This window comes from Anomalospiza imberbis, chromosome 1 (assembly GCF_031753505.1).
Source record: "Anomalospiza imberbis isolate Cuckoo-Finch-1a 21T00152 chromosome 1, ASM3175350v1, whole genome shotgun sequence".
NCBI lineage: Eukaryota > Metazoa > Chordata > Aves > Passeriformes > Viduidae > Anomalospiza > Anomalospiza imberbis.
This window is the reverse complement of record NC_089681.1, coordinates 118376103-118393662: the sequence shown is the minus strand read 5'-3', so window position 1 is coordinate 118393662 and position 17560 is coordinate 118376103. Positions and strand designations below refer to the sequence as shown.

The 17560-nt window shown below is 36.2% G+C and overlaps 1 protein-coding gene across 2 annotated transcripts in view; it reads right to left on the bottom strand.

Moving 5' to 3' along the window:
• The window catches only part of HIBADH (3-hydroxyisobutyrate dehydrogenase), an 86147-nt gene that overhangs the window by 56889 nt on the left and 11698 nt on the right, over positions 1-17560 (bottom strand). For both annotated transcript variants that reach the window (XR_011004837.1, XM_068208108.1), the window contains exons 3-4: positions 16695-16804; positions 14155-14276 (exon numbers count right to left, since the gene is read on the bottom strand). Coding sequence is in view for 1 of the 2 variants with exons in the window: in XM_068208108.1 (XP_068064209.1) it covers positions 14155-14276; positions 16695-16804 (232 nt within the window). In the remaining variant the exon portion in view is untranslated. The remainder of the gene's footprint in view (positions 1-14154; positions 14277-16694; positions 16805-17560) is intronic.

Sequence of the window (17560 nt, the reverse complement as noted above, 5' to 3'; positions counted from 1 at the left end):
GAGACAGCTGGCTATTCCAAACCCAGGTAACACCCCTAAATGTGGAAAGAATGAGGGAACACGAATTATGATTAGAATTTTACATGGATTTCTAATGAAACAGACAGAGATATCTTAAATCTACTGTATTTTCAGCATATATTATTTAAAAAGAGGAACACCATGTCTTAGATGCCTCTGTTACTCCACTGAGTATATGGAAGCAGATTAGTGCAAAGTCCATTAAAACATGTGGAACTAGTTCTGTTTTTGTTAGGAACTGATAGTACAGACACTGTGATGTCATGCAAAATACACATCAAGCAGCCACCAACTGACAGACAAGGACCCTTCTGAGCCTAAGCCATTGCAATCCCTACAGAAATAGTCATTTTAGGTCAAGTTAAGGTCATGGCAAAGCAGAGAAAAGAAAACTTTATGACAAACCTTATGCCAAGTATTGGGCTTAGTATTAAGCAAAGAACTGTAATTAGATCCTTATTCACATTTCTATGTGAAAAAGAGATCTGAAACATAATACAGTACTAGGGAAAGCAAGAAAAAAGTCCACAAAACTAATTTTGAAACATTTCTGCTCATTAAGAAGCTCAGACTAAGAAATTGCTGCTAACTGAGTCATACATGGAGTCAATATAAGGAGGAAGGAGCAGCAGTTATTTAAATTTGTTGACAGCATTTTAATTATCATCAGTTAAATACACCAGATTTATTGTATGTCTTTTCTGTAACTTCAGATTTAAGCTACAGGTTTTATTTTTGAAATAATCTCCCACTGAGCTTACTTACAAGAACACTTTTGAAAGTGAAACACTTGTACACTTTGAAAATCTTGTATAGTGCACATGCACAATAAAGGTAAGTTATGAGCCAATATTAACAATTTCTAAATACTGGGGAAAATTCCAGAGGTTTTCACAAATATATGAAAGTTAGAACACAAAAAAGAACAACAGAAGCTTTTTTTTTGGGCACATGTTTACAGCTTTCTGGCCATTTTTTAGTTTGTTTACTTTTGTCTGTTTTTAAGGAAAAGAAAAATGTGAAAGCCCACATGCGACATTTACAAATAGGGCCTTCATGGCTGAACTGTGACTTTTACACCTTATTTTCTCCCTCCCAAAGTTTAATTTCCATGCAGTTTACTTAAATCCATAAAACCTATGGAGTTCTACCATCACAGGAGTACATATTCATCGCAACGCTTAAATTTCTTGGCTTCCCTAAGAAGTATCTGACTGGGGAGGCAACGTAATGATGGTCTGCACAAATTAGCTCCACAGTTCTAAGGTATTCAGAAATACCTCCAAAACCACATCAGCTTTGGAAGTTCAGATCCAATTGAAGCAACAGACAGAGGTGACCAAACGTAGGTAGTTAACCTCTTAGAAAGAGCTGTCAGTACAGAGGCATGTTCCAGTTAACTCTTGACAAAGTTGCAAAATTTCAGTGGTTTCAATAACCTACATCAGCATTAGCAACAAGTTAAAACTCTTTGCTAAAGCCATTCATCAATAAAAGAAACACTCCTTTGAAACTGCCATCCACGCCATGTACTTACAGAAAAGTACCTTTTAGGTAATAAACCTTCTCCAATTCTCCTTTCCCACCAAAATAATGTATTTTGGTATGAAAGGAGAATTAACTTATTTTGTCATTGGAAATCCAGAGCAACACCTTGAATTTAGAAAATGCGTCTAATTTCATCACCAGTGTGGATGCTGATAGACAATAAAGTGATAGAGATTCAAGAATGCTCACTCCCAGCTGTGGCCTCATGAGAAACAGCAGTATTCCTACTGCTGAAGGGAGAAGAAAAATGGACATTATTTCTGCTTCAATTAGAAGGTTAGGAAGCCAGGGACACAATTCAAAGTGAATCAGCTATCAGCTGAAGATAGAGAAACAGAGCAGTAATGAAATGCAACAACTTGCAAAGCGCAAATATCTAGTTCTGTTTCAAGGTCATGTTTGCAGATGTGCTTTGAAAATAACCATAAAATATTTTAACTCAGTATGATCCCATTTCCAAGACAGGAGTATAAGTCATTGTACTAAGTTGTATTTCAACAGGGTTTAAATAATATATCAACAAGGTTAGCTGCTGGAAGTAGCAAACAATAAAACCTTGAACTTAGGTGACACCAAATAAAAAAAATCCTGTATGTTTAGTTGGGGATGAGACATATTGCTAAATAAATTAAAGAATTAGCTTATAGTTGCATGAAAAGTCCAGTTAAGTCATGCCCAGGATGTCAGTTCTACACAGTGCTTCACAACCTTAGAGTTTGAAAGACAACAGCTCGGTAGTGTAAGACAGAAAGATTACACCACAGACACTGAACAGACACCAAGGACACACCTCTTCAACTTGCACTAAATTCCCATTCAATTGGACAGACTTAAGCAGATGTCTAAGTGTTATGTGCTGAATTGGAGCTTTATAGATGTGTTCTATTAAGGTATTTCTAATGATTTTCTTTGCCTTGACTGCATATATAGCTTATAGTTCTTGATCCTTAGCAATAAAGGGATGCCAGAGAAAATGTAATTAAAATATGTTTTGATAGTGATCAACTAATCACATGCCTTGTGACATTTGCTGTTTATTTAAGCTTCTGTTTCCAGGTTCCAAAGCTGAAAATTGCGTGTTTTAATAAATACTAAACTTTAAGTCTTACGTGCTTTTAAATGTTAATACCAACAAACTAAAAAAACCCAATAAAATTTAAAATTAGTTGTCCCTAAAATATTTAAGATTTGGAATGCCTGACCTATGAATTCATTAACCTCTAGAATTAGACAGAGGAAAGCAAGATGAAGAAGACTTTCAAATACTTCAGTGGGATCTAATATTTTATGGTGCAAAAAGCTATTTGTATCTGCTGCCATAATTATACTCATGCTTCAATTTTACCTTTTGCTAATAAAACAGAAGACAAAATACAACAAAGTGAATTGTCATTACTTGTTTGTCCAATCAGTAATCTACATGAATTACCTGGAATAAAAAGATCCCAAAAGTATAAGCAGAGAAGAAGCTGCCAAACCACATATTCTCTCCCTACTTTGTTTTCCATTGACTAGCTTTTTCTTGTAATTCAATAGCAAAGGAAAAAAAAACCCAACAAACACTATTGTACTTTACTGCTTCTTGTGTAATGTGGTGAAAGAACTGACTCAGAAACTTGTTTTCTATTTTCAGCTGTATTATTTGGTCTAATAAAAGCTTCTACCTCTCTGTACACCATTTCCCTTCTTTGTACTCTTAAGTCACTGTGCAAAAGAACAGTGGTACTTCATTACTATGATCAGTAGTGAAACATTATAGATACCTATTATTCGTGTGGCAAGAATTTAATTAGCATAATAATAGAGTACTATGGCAAGAATTTCTGTCTAAAAAAAAGTGTTGAAATCCTCTGTGGTTCAGCATTCAGGAGCAAGGGAAAACAGGAACTTACACCACTTTTAGACTCTGAGAATTACTGCACCCAAGTAGTAATTTACACAGATCCCACAAGAAATGGCAGAGCCATAGGAAATGCCACTCTTAACCACATAGGGTTACATTTGACTGACAACTGCACTCAGTCCATCTTTTTCCAATTAAGCTCCATCTGCTTCCTCGGTTGGACTGGTTGGCCTAAGGCCTCTCAACAGGACACCCATTGTATGTTACTTCATCCACTTCCCCAAAAAAGCTTTCTCTGCCAGAAGCCTGGGGATGCTTCCTCAAAGCATGTCATTGGGCAGGGGCAGGCGAGATGGGTGGGTGGACGAGTGGGAGTGGATGCGTTGCATGTGAGCACTGGCAGAAACCTGAAAAAACATGGGCTTAGTAACTCCAGCACATCCAAGGAAGGTTTAAGTCCCTACAAATTAAAATAAAAAACACCCTTTTTCTTTCATTATATAGTCTGACCAAAAAGCTTCTGAAACCAAAATTAAATAGTGTGTTCCCTTCCACTCCCCAACATACACACTCTAAAATAAATAATGGCCAAACTGATTTAAATGAAATTCTGTAGAAGAATTTGTGCTTGGATGAAAATGGCACATTTGAGCCTGAAGCAAAAGTAAAACCGCCAAGTTATAAACCTCTCAAAGGAAGGTTTATAATGGAAATGCCAACAGACCCTTAACTATAGTGGAGCTGTTAGGTGCCAAGATATAAATAATTCTAGTTTTTGCGGTCACTTACGATAAATTAGATACAGTGCAAGTAGAAACAGTAGGGTTCTGATTCAGTAAACAGTAACAGCCAAGAGTGCATGTTTGGATTTTTAGACAAGTATAGCATAGATTTGATGCTGGCTCTCAAATGAAGTCTATAAGGACATTTGGACTTTTAAAAGTAGTAAGCAAGCCATATTCTGAATTCTTGAGGGCTTGTAAAATAAAAACCTCCTTAACAAGCTTTGCTGCCTACTGTTTCAATCTCCTAAGATTCCTTTACCCCAGTAACCAAAAAAATGCTCCATTCAAGATTGGTGTAATTGTCTACTAAAGAAAACAACATACTAAATAAGTGCACATGGTCACATTTAGTGTTAAGAATTGCTAAGCATGTTAATACAGTGGGAAAAAAGTGCCAGTGACCAAACAGTAACAGATTAACAGTAACCTTCTTCTTTAATAGCTGTGCCAGTTGTCACACTACTAACAAATGCTTTCCTGTAGTCCAGCTTGCTCTGCAACTGGAATGATGCATTTAGGTGATCAAGTATGTTCATTTTGGTCCTGGGAGGAATTTTTTGCATTGTTTCACAGCAGTTAAGTCCCATGCCTTAACACGATTTGTTGAGGCAGGGAGGGGTGCTATTCGGGCTCTCTGCAGGAACTTCCATCTTGGACAGGGTGGGAGCCCTCTGAGGCAACCAAGATTCAGGCTGAGACCGTTAAGAGGATGATCTACCTCAGGAACTTCCCTGCTTGCCAAATTCACATCAGTTTCTCATTTAGTGCTTCCGCTACACAACCCTACCACTGCCCCAGCCTCACCCCTAACTCCCCACTAATATAAATCCTAAGATGAGCATCTGCAGAAAGAGGAAAGTCAGACACACTCCTAGTTTACTCTAACTATATAGGGCTCTACCACAACAGCGTTTCACATGCTGATAACCTACTGAAGGTTCCTTTCTCCAGCGGTCCTTCAGCTTTTAAAAGAGGAAGGAAATTGCTGTTCTTCCTGCAGATGTGACATAAAATGCCTTATTCAAGACAAAAAGCATCTAGCTGCTACCAAATACTGCTTTCAGATGACTAGCAATTGTAGCAATTCTGGAAGTAGTTTGATCAGAAAAATGTTGGACCTCAGAAATCAACCAGGTTGGAACAATTAACTGTGTATAGATTACCTCCATGTTAGTTTCATAATGAAATCCACAATTTTAAGCAAACCCAAGAAATCTAACACAAATGAAACACAAGTAGTATGCTCCTCAGCCAAAGCTAAAAGTCCATGTGACTGTCCCTCTACTCCCTGTGGCAAACACAGTAAGAGCCACAACCCACACATTCCCACCATACATTCCCAGAAAGCAATGGAAGCACAGATTGAAAACAGAATGACAGCCAAAATGCACATTTCTGACTGTGTATGGTTAAACTATATGGTTACTGAGTAACTAGGATCTTACACAGTTTGCAGCAACTCATTAAATAAAGCAAATGGATAATAATTACATGTCAGATTAGTATTCCTGTCAACTTGCTAAGTTTCACATTAAAAAAAAAAAAACCCTAACCCTTTTAGTTCACCAGTGGACAAACAACACAGCAGGAAACTATCAAATTACGTGGATTTAAAATATGTAAAGAGTTTAAAGTCTTCCACGTTGTTTCACATTGTAACCCCCATTTTACCACAAAAAATTTAACATTCTTCCACAACAAGCCGTCTCTTAATTTTCTCTTACAAAGAGATACCAGTTAAAGCTGTATAAAGTTTAGGAAATCCCACATAATGGGATTTTTTCCCAGAAAATAAAATAAGAACCAAATTTTAAGGGTTAAAAATAAAGTGCAGTAAATATTTTTTTCCCACTTCAGGTCCTATGTTGTGCTGGGCATGAAGAGAACTGTAGTTAAAAACTGTTTCTTCGGCTCTGGAACTGCAAGACTCTCCTCTGTCCTCCACTTTTCAGTAGACTGAAGTGGTGAGCCAACAGGACTAAATACTGTTGGACAAACCAAAAGGTGGACATCTGAATAGTTCATATGCTGACAGCTGGATCTAAATGCTTATTAATGGTAAAAGGCAATACTCTTTCCCTGTTTTATTTCATGATACAAATCATGGTTTTTAAAAATGTTGTTGAAGGAAGAAGAATTAGGAATCTTGGTGTTTCTATGTGCTCCCTGTGGATTAAGGAGAAGCTGTTCAGCTAAGGACAAAAGCTGAAGCTACTGAATTGTCTCATAATGGGCAGTACTACACCAAACGCTATGGAATAATTTTCAGGTATTTGTTTGAAGTGCAGAGGGATTTCTTCTGCTAGAACATTCTCCCCCTTTTTATTCACACAACTTAATACTCTTTTCAAAACATAAAAATGTCCTCCACTACAAGGCAACATTCTGCAATGATCCAGTGACTTAGAATGGCTCCAGATAACAGGATAATATTGTCATGAATAAACCCAAGACTTGGCCAACTCATCATTATGACTTTAAAAATGAAACACAAAGAACCCAGAATATAAGCATCATCCAGATGGGGGTCAATAGAATACCAGCTTTCATTCCTACTCATCTTGAATTCAGCTATTATGGGGATCAACAAGTGATTTACTTTCAAAGGCCTGCACTGCAAGACAAGGTTAGCTGTCCCTGCCTGCAAAATTTAGTCCATGTTGGGTTTGTTTCTTTTCTTTTTTGCTCCTTTAGCTTAAGTGTTTAAAGGGCCTTCAAAGGAGTGTTCTTCAACACAGAGAAGTTTGCACAAATGTGTCCTAAGACCTAAGACGTGTCCTACGGTTCAGACACTTAGGATGTTAATGTTTCTTTCCACATGTCTAGTGTAAGATCTGCAGATCTCCCTTGATGAATCAGAGACAAAAAAACCATGTAATTCTATGTTGTGCCACGTCTTCAGTGGCCCAGTCCATTTAAATAAGTGTTGTGATTTACCCCAGCTGGCAAAGAATTACCATGCAACCACTCGTTCATTCACCCTCACCCTTTCCCAGTGGGATGGAGAGGTGAAACATAAAAAAAGGTAAAATCCATGCATTGACATAAGAATAGTTTAATAAATTAAATAAAATATAATAATTATAACAATAATATAAATAATAATATCAATAATATTTTTTTAAATGGTGATGGAAAGAGAGGCAACAAAAAGAGTGAAATAAAACCCAAGAACAAGTGATGCACAATACAGTTGCTCCACTGACTAATGTTGAGCCCATTCCTGAGCAGCAATCAGCCCCTCCCAGGCAATTCCCCCAGTTTATATACTGAGCATGATGTTCTATGCAATGGAATATATCCTCTAGCCAGTTCAGGTCAGCTGTCCTGGCAATGCTCCTTCCTGGCTTGGTGTGCACCTCCTTATTGACAGAGCATGGCAAACTGAAAGTCCTTGACTTGAAGTAAGCACTACTTAGCAACAACTAAACATCAATGTGCTATCAAGTCTATTCTCATTCTAAAACAAAAAAATCTGGCACTGCACCAGCTACTAGGAACAAAATTAACTCTATCCCACTTGAAACCACTTAGTCAGGTTTCTGCAGACTTTTATTTTTTTTTTTTCAAAAACCAAGAATTCCACACACAAACTGAAAAAAATCTGTTTAAGGCAACACTGAATTACAAGTACCACTGCTCTTTATTAAGATTCAGAGAAAACTGCATTTTCTCCAGTGGCACCTCCAATGCTTGTAGCTGGTGGGGCTGTCCCCATGGTGATGGGCACTGTGCAGGCACAGGGCACTCCGGGTCCACTCTGTGCAGTGCCTTCCAGTTCGGACTTCCTGCTCTGGTGAGCCTGGGGCTGGGCTCACTACTGGCATGTGCACCATCCACATTTAGCACAGAGCAGAATCGGGACTCATATGGATTCAGGGGATTATTAAGGTCTGGTGCACATCATCCCCACTGTCCCAAAAGCAAAGGAATCACACTAGTTTTTTTGACTACGTGAAAAATACACAATTTGAACAAGGCACTCCATTGAAAGAGTAAAAAGAGAGAAAAAGAAGCCCATGAATGTTTAAAACCAAAACAAACTTTGTATAAAGCTTCAAAGTCAACACTTCATTCCAGAAACATTCCCAAACACCACCTGCAACCCCTTAACTTTAAACATTCCCTAGGAGAAGCAATCAAAAATTAAAAAATTATATTAAATTAACTTTTATTCCCTAGGACTCATGTCAGACTGGCATTTATAGATCTTTCTTACTCTGGGTATCTCAGAACATTTGACAGGAAGAGGCAGATACTAGCATTAAATAACCACAAACAAACAGAGCAGTTATTAGGAATGTGGTAACAGCTCACATGCAGCCGTGAATATTAGAACCATTTTTACTGAGCGAAGGAATGTTGGCTCTGACTCTGCAGTTATCCCTTACTCTTTTTCAAAGAGTGCCACAGGGATTTCTAACTTCCATCTGGACAGTTTTCCTTTAACTGTTTTTGAACACTATGTGTGAGAACACAACAGGATTGTAGACATTAGAAATGGAAAAGACCGATTAGATCATGTAGCCATCCTCCTGCCAGTCGTAGATTTTTCCCTACAGAATAATTCCTAGGACTTTGCCCAGTACAGTTTAAAGCATGTTGAGATATTTGGCTTCAACCATCTCCTTTGGAAATTATTCCACAGTGTATGAAGAATGTCATTAGGACATTTTTTCTGGTAGACACGGCATGCATTTTTCTTTCCTTAATGATTTCCAGCCTATTATTCCTGGTTATGTCCCATTGAGCCAGCTTGAATAACTCATCTTTACACCTTCGAATAAATGGAGACAGATATGTTTGTCTGCACATTGGTCACTATTTGGCCAGACTACACACAATTTTATTGCCAAAATATACAATATGCTTTAATAATATAATTTATTCCACCCTTTTAGTCATTGTAGGATAGTTGTCTCCGCCCCAGTGAATGTTTTTAGATGAGACTCTCAACATATCTGTTTATTTCTCCTTACCTTCTGTTTCCTTTTATTTTATTTTATAGAGAATGCAAAAGGCATAACAGACTTACAGAAGAAAAACAGCCTCGCAAAGTCAGCACAGAAGTAAATATACTACCTAAATCTTGTGCACCAGGAGCTGCTGCCAACACAGTGATATTTGCACAAGGTTTATACTTCCTCCCCTCCCAGTGTCAAAATATACATTTTACCAATGTGTAAGATCTTCAAGATCTTCAGTTCTTTCTTCTCTACAACAAAAGAAATATATTAAACTAGCTTTATTTTGACAGAAAAGGATTGTTATACAACTTAAACCATTAGTTATTAGAAATCAGAAGCTTTTTAAGCATCTCAGATTTCAAAATACTTCTTCATCCTCATTTCAGCTTCCTTAAATCAGTTCAGCCAATTCTTCCCTTTTTTGTCATCAGTTACTTTCTTTTTTCTCATCTAAATTTCAGAATAACTCAGTAATATTTTCAGACTACCTTTAGTACTAAAGTTGCACATTTTAATTTCTACTACCATCCCTAAGTCACAGACTTTGCAAAAAATTAATATGATCAAATGCATTCAGCAAAAGATGTAAACAGAGAAATTAAGATGTCAGGAAAGAAAAAAATTACACAAGGCATATAATGACTGAGGAAGGGCAAAGCAAGTGAGGTAAAAGTGTTATGCTCAGTACCAGGAACACAGAGAACACTGTGGCCATTCTGAGCACCCACATTTAGGCTTTAAAGATAAAGCATAAAAAACATAAATCCAGAAATGATAATGGAGCAAATATTACTATGCCTTCAGATGTTTTTCGTTGCCAAGAAGAACACCTGCTATCGAGGGGGATAGGTAGAAACACTAGTTCTAAATTCATGTACCTGCTCTACCTTTATAGTGTTTCAAGGATCCTAACAGATCCAATCACTGCATTACCAGACCAGAAAGCCAAAATCACACCAAACCTCTATACCACTGAATTCAGGACATTTCTTATTTTATTCTTTGTGTTTATTAAAAAAAATACATGATGTCTCAAATTAGAGTCATTGAATTAACCCAACTCTTCCTCATAAGATTGCACTTCTCAAAAAGTAGACAAAGCTAAAGAAACAAAGCAGACACAACTTAATGAAGCCAATTCAAGCAGCTCTACAAAGGCTCTCCAACAAAGACAGGTCTATTAAATCAGTTTAATTCTGGCAAAGATATTGATTATGCATCTTTATTACAACAGAATTTACAAGCTAAGAGATGCAATGTTTGAACTACTCATTCCTGTTTCCTATTATTTAGTCTAGTCTGAAAGAGTCTTTCAAATAATCTTTGCAAATATTGGTGTGCATAAAGTTTTAACTCCTCTGCTTGGAAAAGGCACAGCACTGAGTGCCTTCAATGTTCAAGTAAAAGAAACACATAACTCCCTTCTCCTATTTTAGGAAAGTGCCCTTTCTAAGAAAAAAAAAAAAAAAAAAAAAGCTGGTATCCTGAAATCTATCGCTCTTTGAAATAAAATAAATAAAATAAAATATCTGCAGAATGTCTTCGAGTGTTTCTAATATTTTTTTTTCCTTTGCTCCATATTAAGTAGAGAGATGGCCATGCAGGGAATAAGTCTGCAATGCACCCTTCAAGGACTCAGGTTATACTTTATGTTATCAGTGACCTGAAGTCTTAACTTGTCAGTGTTACTACTACTACTGTTTCCATCACTTTATGATTAGCTGAAGTTTATGGAAGCAGTACTGTAAGATGAAACAGTTCGAAATGACAGCTGGAATAGAAAATACAACCTCTTCTAGCCACCTCCAACGCACAGTTTCTAAAAAAAAAAAATCTTTTATTCTACTCTTTATTACCATTTTAGCATGACTACAGTTCTCTATATGACAGCTGTAATTAACAATTAGCAGTCTCACTTTTTAACTGACTACTCTCTTGTCTAAAGGATACAGTGGGGAGGAAGATCTAAAGTTTCATTATCAGAGTTTAAAGAACTAGACATAAAAAAGAGTTGAAAACTTTTTTTCATACCTCCAAAACCAGAAAACAAATCAAGTTGTCACATCTTTTTGTGAAGTTCCAGTAGAATGCACTACAACGTCTTTTGAGCAGATACAGAGCAGATATAATTTCAATATTCAGTGGAAGGGGAAAGAAGTTGAAAAGGTTGTATCTCAACACTAACAATGGTTATAACATATAAAGAATTACATTAGAAATAATATTTAAAAAATCAGCCAATGTACTTTAGGAAATGAATATCTTGTATACTGAGTTAAAGAGAGAGAATTATTACAGCAGAATCAGTGAAGTTATCTCTGGATTATGAGGTGAGAATCTGTATCATACTTCTACTGAAATCAGTGGGAGGACAAATTTGACACAATTCTTAAAGGCTAAATTTAGATCCTGTACTTAGCCAGTAGAATCTTGTGCCAACAGACGTCAATTTTAAATATGTTTCTGTGATAATGTGTGCTTTAAAATACTTTTATACATACAAAGATGAAGAACCCAATCTTTGCAAAGAGATAATATTCCTGTCTGGATTAAAACAAACAAACATGGATTTTGAAGATGTTTCCCCATTTGTCCCATGCTCCCAAAGAGATCACAAACCAGGGCAGCACTGGGAACCATGACACAACTTTCTCATGTGGACCTGCAAGAGATCCTAATCCCAGGCTAAAGCGATTGCTATCTCTAGACAGCATTAGCAGCCTAATCTGCATGCAGCTATGGGGATGAGAAGTATTTTCTGAAGTCACTTAATACAAAATAATACTCTAGTGACTTGGTTCATCAACTTCTACTTAATGGGTCCTGACTGTAAGCTGCAAATAAATGCTGTAGGCCAATCATATGAAGAAGACAGCACTAAGCTGGCATGCCGGTCCATCTGAAAAAGACCAAGAGAAAGAGTCTTTTGGGGGCAAGACTGCAAATAAGCCACTAAAATCTGGCCCTAATGCTATGCCCAAAGATTCTTCATTTGCAATGTCAGAACAGGATTAAAATCACTGCTCTCTCTCCCTAGGGCTTACAGACTAATCAGTTTTCAAAATATTATTTGAATTTGTGAATTTGTTCACAGTGCAGATGAATGTTAACATCAGGCAACACCCAAATACCTAAAAACACAAGTGGAGCTGTCTGCCAATAACAGCTAGTAAACAGACAGCTCTAAAGAGGTTAGGTCAGGCATGCTGCTTTCTCTTCCTCCTCCCTATGTCCCAAAAACACTCTCCTTGAAACTCCTGCCAACTCTATTGCATTGCACAGCAACAGCATAGTGCCTGCCAATTTCTAGAGAGCCGAGCATGCTTCTCCATTTAGTGTTTTGTCTGAAGGCCAACAATGCAGTCAAGACATATAAAAATACCCCAAAGACTTGATGTGTTAGGTACTGAAAGATGGAAATAACAAAGCATACATTAAAGGTTTTTTTCCAACAGCCTTCTCCACATTTCTAGCAAGAGCCCATTTTAAATATAATTTGTACAGAGCACTCCTAGGGCTTCACAAATATATTAAGGACTAGAAAGTTAAGTCTATTCTTTCCCCCTTATACAGGATATCCCTCAATCTGTAACTGACACTAGTCACCATTCAGATAAGCCACTAACACCAAAAAAGCCATCTGTATTCATACTAGTCAACTGTATGTTATCATATTAACTCTGTCTTGCCCTTACCATTTTCTCAAGGAACAAAACCCCCTAAACAGCTAAAGTTCTTTCAGAATCAAACTTTTCCTTTTCTTCTTGGTAGTTATAGTCAGCCTTACACCAAAAACTTACAGATAAAAATAAATTACAGATATTTCTAAAAGGTAAATAATTCCTTTGGGAAAACAACATACTTGGCAGAAAGGGATTGGAAGAAAACAACATAGAAGTAGGTCAGAATTGCCCAAATGATAAGCAGAAAGCCATGCTGTCTTTAATAAGAAGGCTCAGAGAGATACATAGTCTGCCCACAATAAAATTTTTCTGTGGTTTTTCTTCCGAGGCTGATTAGCTATCTAGCTTTATAAAACAGAACTAACATTTTGACTGGGAAGCAAGAATCGTCTTCTCCTTTATATTCTTCAATATCACCTACCTGCATCTGCCTACTTGCCAATAGAATTTGGATGAAAATTTTGGCTTCTAGTATGTAGTCAAATCCTGCCTTAGTTCCCAGTTGAAAATTAAACAGATTGTTAGTTTTTGCTCATCACTGACATTCATCAGAAAAATAAAGAATTCTCAAAATTCCAGCTACATTAGTTTTTAGACTGGAATGTAAAAACCTTAAGATTTTTCCACATAAAATGAGGTTTCCTCACCTTCTAATTCCAGGTGTTTAGGAGAAGAATTCAACAATAGAAAGGACCAGTTATGGTTTTGTTTTCAAAAAATTAATTTTATGTTTCTGCTTTCCTCTGTCCACAAATTGAGAAGTCTTCCCTGTTCTATATTATTTCTTACAAGAGACTAAATACTCAGAGATCAATAGTTAGCAACATTTAAGAATAAACAATTATCACCCATATTCTTCAGTTGTTATAAAACCAGACAAATCTGTTTTCTTTTGATAAAGACATCTTACATTCCTCACATCATTATCTTCTTTTTAATTAATAAAAAAGCAACAGAAATGCTTAATGACAACCAGTTTTCCCGAACAGGAAGAAACAGATGGAGGGTAAAGAAATGTGAATTACTGCATAAAAATGCAACTTTATGAAAGAAGTTAAAATAAAAGGACCACTGTATCACATCCCAAGAAAACTATTTCTCCAAGTGTAGCACAAAAGCATACTCTTAAATCCTAAAAATAGTTTTGTTATACATATCTGTAATGCAATTAAACAACAACAAAACAGAATACTGTACATATAGCAGACAAAAGCAACTTAGAGCAACAAGGGTACAAATTGATGACTGAAACTGCAAACAAAGAGACAACTTGTCCAGTATGAGGTAAACTGCTAATGAAGACTTACCTCCAGAAACTGGGGCGTCCATGAAAACCGCTCCTGTTTTTTCAGCAGCTTTGGCTAATTCTTTTGAAACTGTTGGATCTATAGTGCTGGAATCTATTAGCAATGAGCCTTTCTTCACTTTCCTAAAATAAAGATTTATTATTATTATTATCATCATCATCATCATCATTATTTTCAGAAGGTATTTGCAGGCTTCCATCAGCATGACAAATGTGCAGACATTTTTTGGTACAATAGTAAACATGGAGTTTTAAACCTTCTTGAGCAAGATCTGCTCAGTATTTATACTGCAGTTTTGAACCACTCAAAGCCCAATAAAAGCTGAACACAAAAAAGGATGTTCTTTTTAAACACTATTAAAAAAATTAATCAAAAAGGTTGCACTAGGAAAATCTTCCATTACACAAGTTGAGCAGTATATAATATACAGATCACCTAAGATGCATTCTAAGCTACTGTTGATACAGCCTAAAGTTTAATATATAATCATAAAATGTTCTTTTTATATATGCAGTATCTTAAATTCTTATTAGAATGGTCTGATTGCATTCTTTTAATCATTGTACAATTTGTTCTACAGAAAGATCATAAGTAAAACCACAAAAGCCCACTGAAGATTTGAAGTGAAGCATGGAGAAAAATGTTTTCCCACTGATAGCCAGTACATTTAGGCAGATCTGTATTTCAAACTGTAGATCACAGAAAGCTCATTATTTGATTAAAAAAGATGATAAAATTTTTGAAATTTAAAAAATTTGAACTTTTTAAATGCTCTCCACAACAAAAAAGTTGATTTTTATCCCTCTTTCCATTGAACTGCACCATGATTTCAAGTCCAGCCGACCAGCAATCACCATGAAATTGAACACCAGAATTTTTCAGTCATAAAAACGTGTCCCATTTAAATCTACTTATGACAGATAAAGAGATCCACTGCACCTTGCATGCTGTTGGCAGTAACGTGGATTTCACTTAATTGAATTACCCAGATTGCTGGAAATAGTCTCTCAGTGTATACATACATTGTTACCCTACTGGAACTCCAGACTCAAACAGTGCCACATACACAAAACTCATCCCTTGTGCTGCTGTAGTTAGTTTGAACACATGCAAACAAAAACCAGTGCAGCAAATAAGGTACTACATCATCTCCCCTTATGTTCAGAAGAAGTCACAGTGGCACAGGCTCCTTGGTAAGACAGGGGGATGACTAACTCAACCTTTAAACACTTCACGTTATTGATGTTTTCTTCTGTAAAGCTTTAAAAGCTTCAGAAAATTATGAAAATCAAACCAGGTCACTCAGAGCCACAATTACTCACTACTGTCGAATTACACTTTCTTCTCTTAAGACAAAGGCTGAGAAACTGCAGGAGCATAGGACTGCTTTTCACATCCTCTGTTTCCTGCTGGATTTTCCATATCTATGTATTCAAGAGATTAACTGGCTGTACTGTATGAGTATGTACTGCCAATCGTTCTTCAAACCACTGCCATCATGGGTACGGTTCTCCCACAGCTATTTCCTGAGCTTTGTGGGGCTGATCCACTTACCCATCTTCCCTGAAGAGTCTAAGCTACAGATCTTAGATCGCCTCACTCCTACCTTATGAGGAATTAAACTACAGACAATAAGGGAAAGAATCAACTATTATTCTTATATAGTAAGAACAACAGAAATCCCTCTCTTCTACTTCCATTTCCTTATCACTGCATCTTAATATTGTAAAATTAATACCTAAAAAGACATCATCATTTTTTAATAATCTACTATACTTTTGTCTTCTGTATGTTTTTTTCCTTTACCTTATTAACCTGGATAGCTGTAAGGACCTACATGATCCTCAGAGGTATCCAGTAGCCTAAGCCAGCCAGAAGCAGTGCACAGGTAGCCAGAACAGACTTTTAAATTATATTTATTTTTTGATTTGCCAAGTTCAAAAACTCTGAGCATTAGAATTCTGCAGACTATGGATTTAAGGCTCAGTGGATATCCCTCCACAAAAGTTAAAAAACACTGTTTCACCTTAAACAGAATTTTAAGGTTTTTTTTTTTTTTGCAATGAACTGATAATAAGAGTAGAAATCAAGGAAGTCTTGTCAGCTATTCTATGTTAATACACTTTAACAACATAAGACACAATGGTGTCTCTTCAGAACACTTTATTTATAGGATTTCAAGTTAAAGAAAATAGTAATTTAGCAAATAATTATTGCCAGCTAATAGTCTAGTTGTACTTGAGTGTAGTACATTACATTGTGGCAAAAGAACCATGCAACTGAAAAGGCAGATAATAGTTAAGTTGCCTGAAATGCACAAAAATTATTATTCTACTGAAAATAAAATAAAGACCTTAGCCAAAAGCCATTCAAAAGCAGCACTGTATGAGAGAACTCATATAATTAGAAATATCAATAGTGACAGAACAGAGAACATTGAATTAAGTTCCCTGAAGGCACAGGAAGAGTTACAACAACAGCAATCATCAGACAAACCTTGAGTATGAGTGGAAATTCTCCAAACTACAAAAAAGTCTTACTTTAGAATTCCATTTGCTCCTGTGTAAACTTCTTTTGCATGGGGACTAGAAGGCAGCATGGTAATAATTCTGTCTGCTCTTTCTGCTACATCTGCTGGGGATTCTGTTACCTTTTAAAGAAGAAAAACCCAAACAATATAAGCTTACACACTTCCTGAAAAAGAGATGTCAGACATATTTGATGAGTTTGGTTTTAGTATTCACTGGTCACAACTGAGCTAGGTAAAAAATTAAAACACAAGAAAAACTGCTCTCCTGATGAAAATATCGGTTTTTTGGATCCAGTAACAGAAAAATTTTAAAAATGAAAAGGATCTCCTATCTTGGAAGTTCCTCCACAACATCTGCTAAAGGGAATATGTTTTCATCCCATCAACCCATTCATAAATCTTCAATTTACTACAAATCCTGCATCTATAGAAAATATTGCTCTACAATGTTTCTAAGGAGGGACAATATGAAAGGATTACAAATATCTCACTTTTTTCCTTGTCTTATATACGGCATTAAAAGAGATGAAGACTGAGGAAAAAGGAAAAAAATTACTCGATTCACCTCTGAGCCTCACCTTAAAAGAAATCAGACAAACTAACTGATGTTTCTCAAAATATTACAATTGGCATTTTTAAAATGGGAAATTATCAGCTCAAGCATCCTTCATGAAAAAGATTTGAACAATTTTCAAAATATATTATTAGGTATTAGTTGTTAAATAATCACACCTAACTTGAAAGGTATATTACCGTTCTGAAGTCACTTTCAGAGGCAGGCAGTATAGTATTTAAGATACATACACAACAAATGAAATATTGACAGCTTTGTTGTGAGTTTCACTTGGAAGGCATTTACCAGTAAGATTTCTGTCT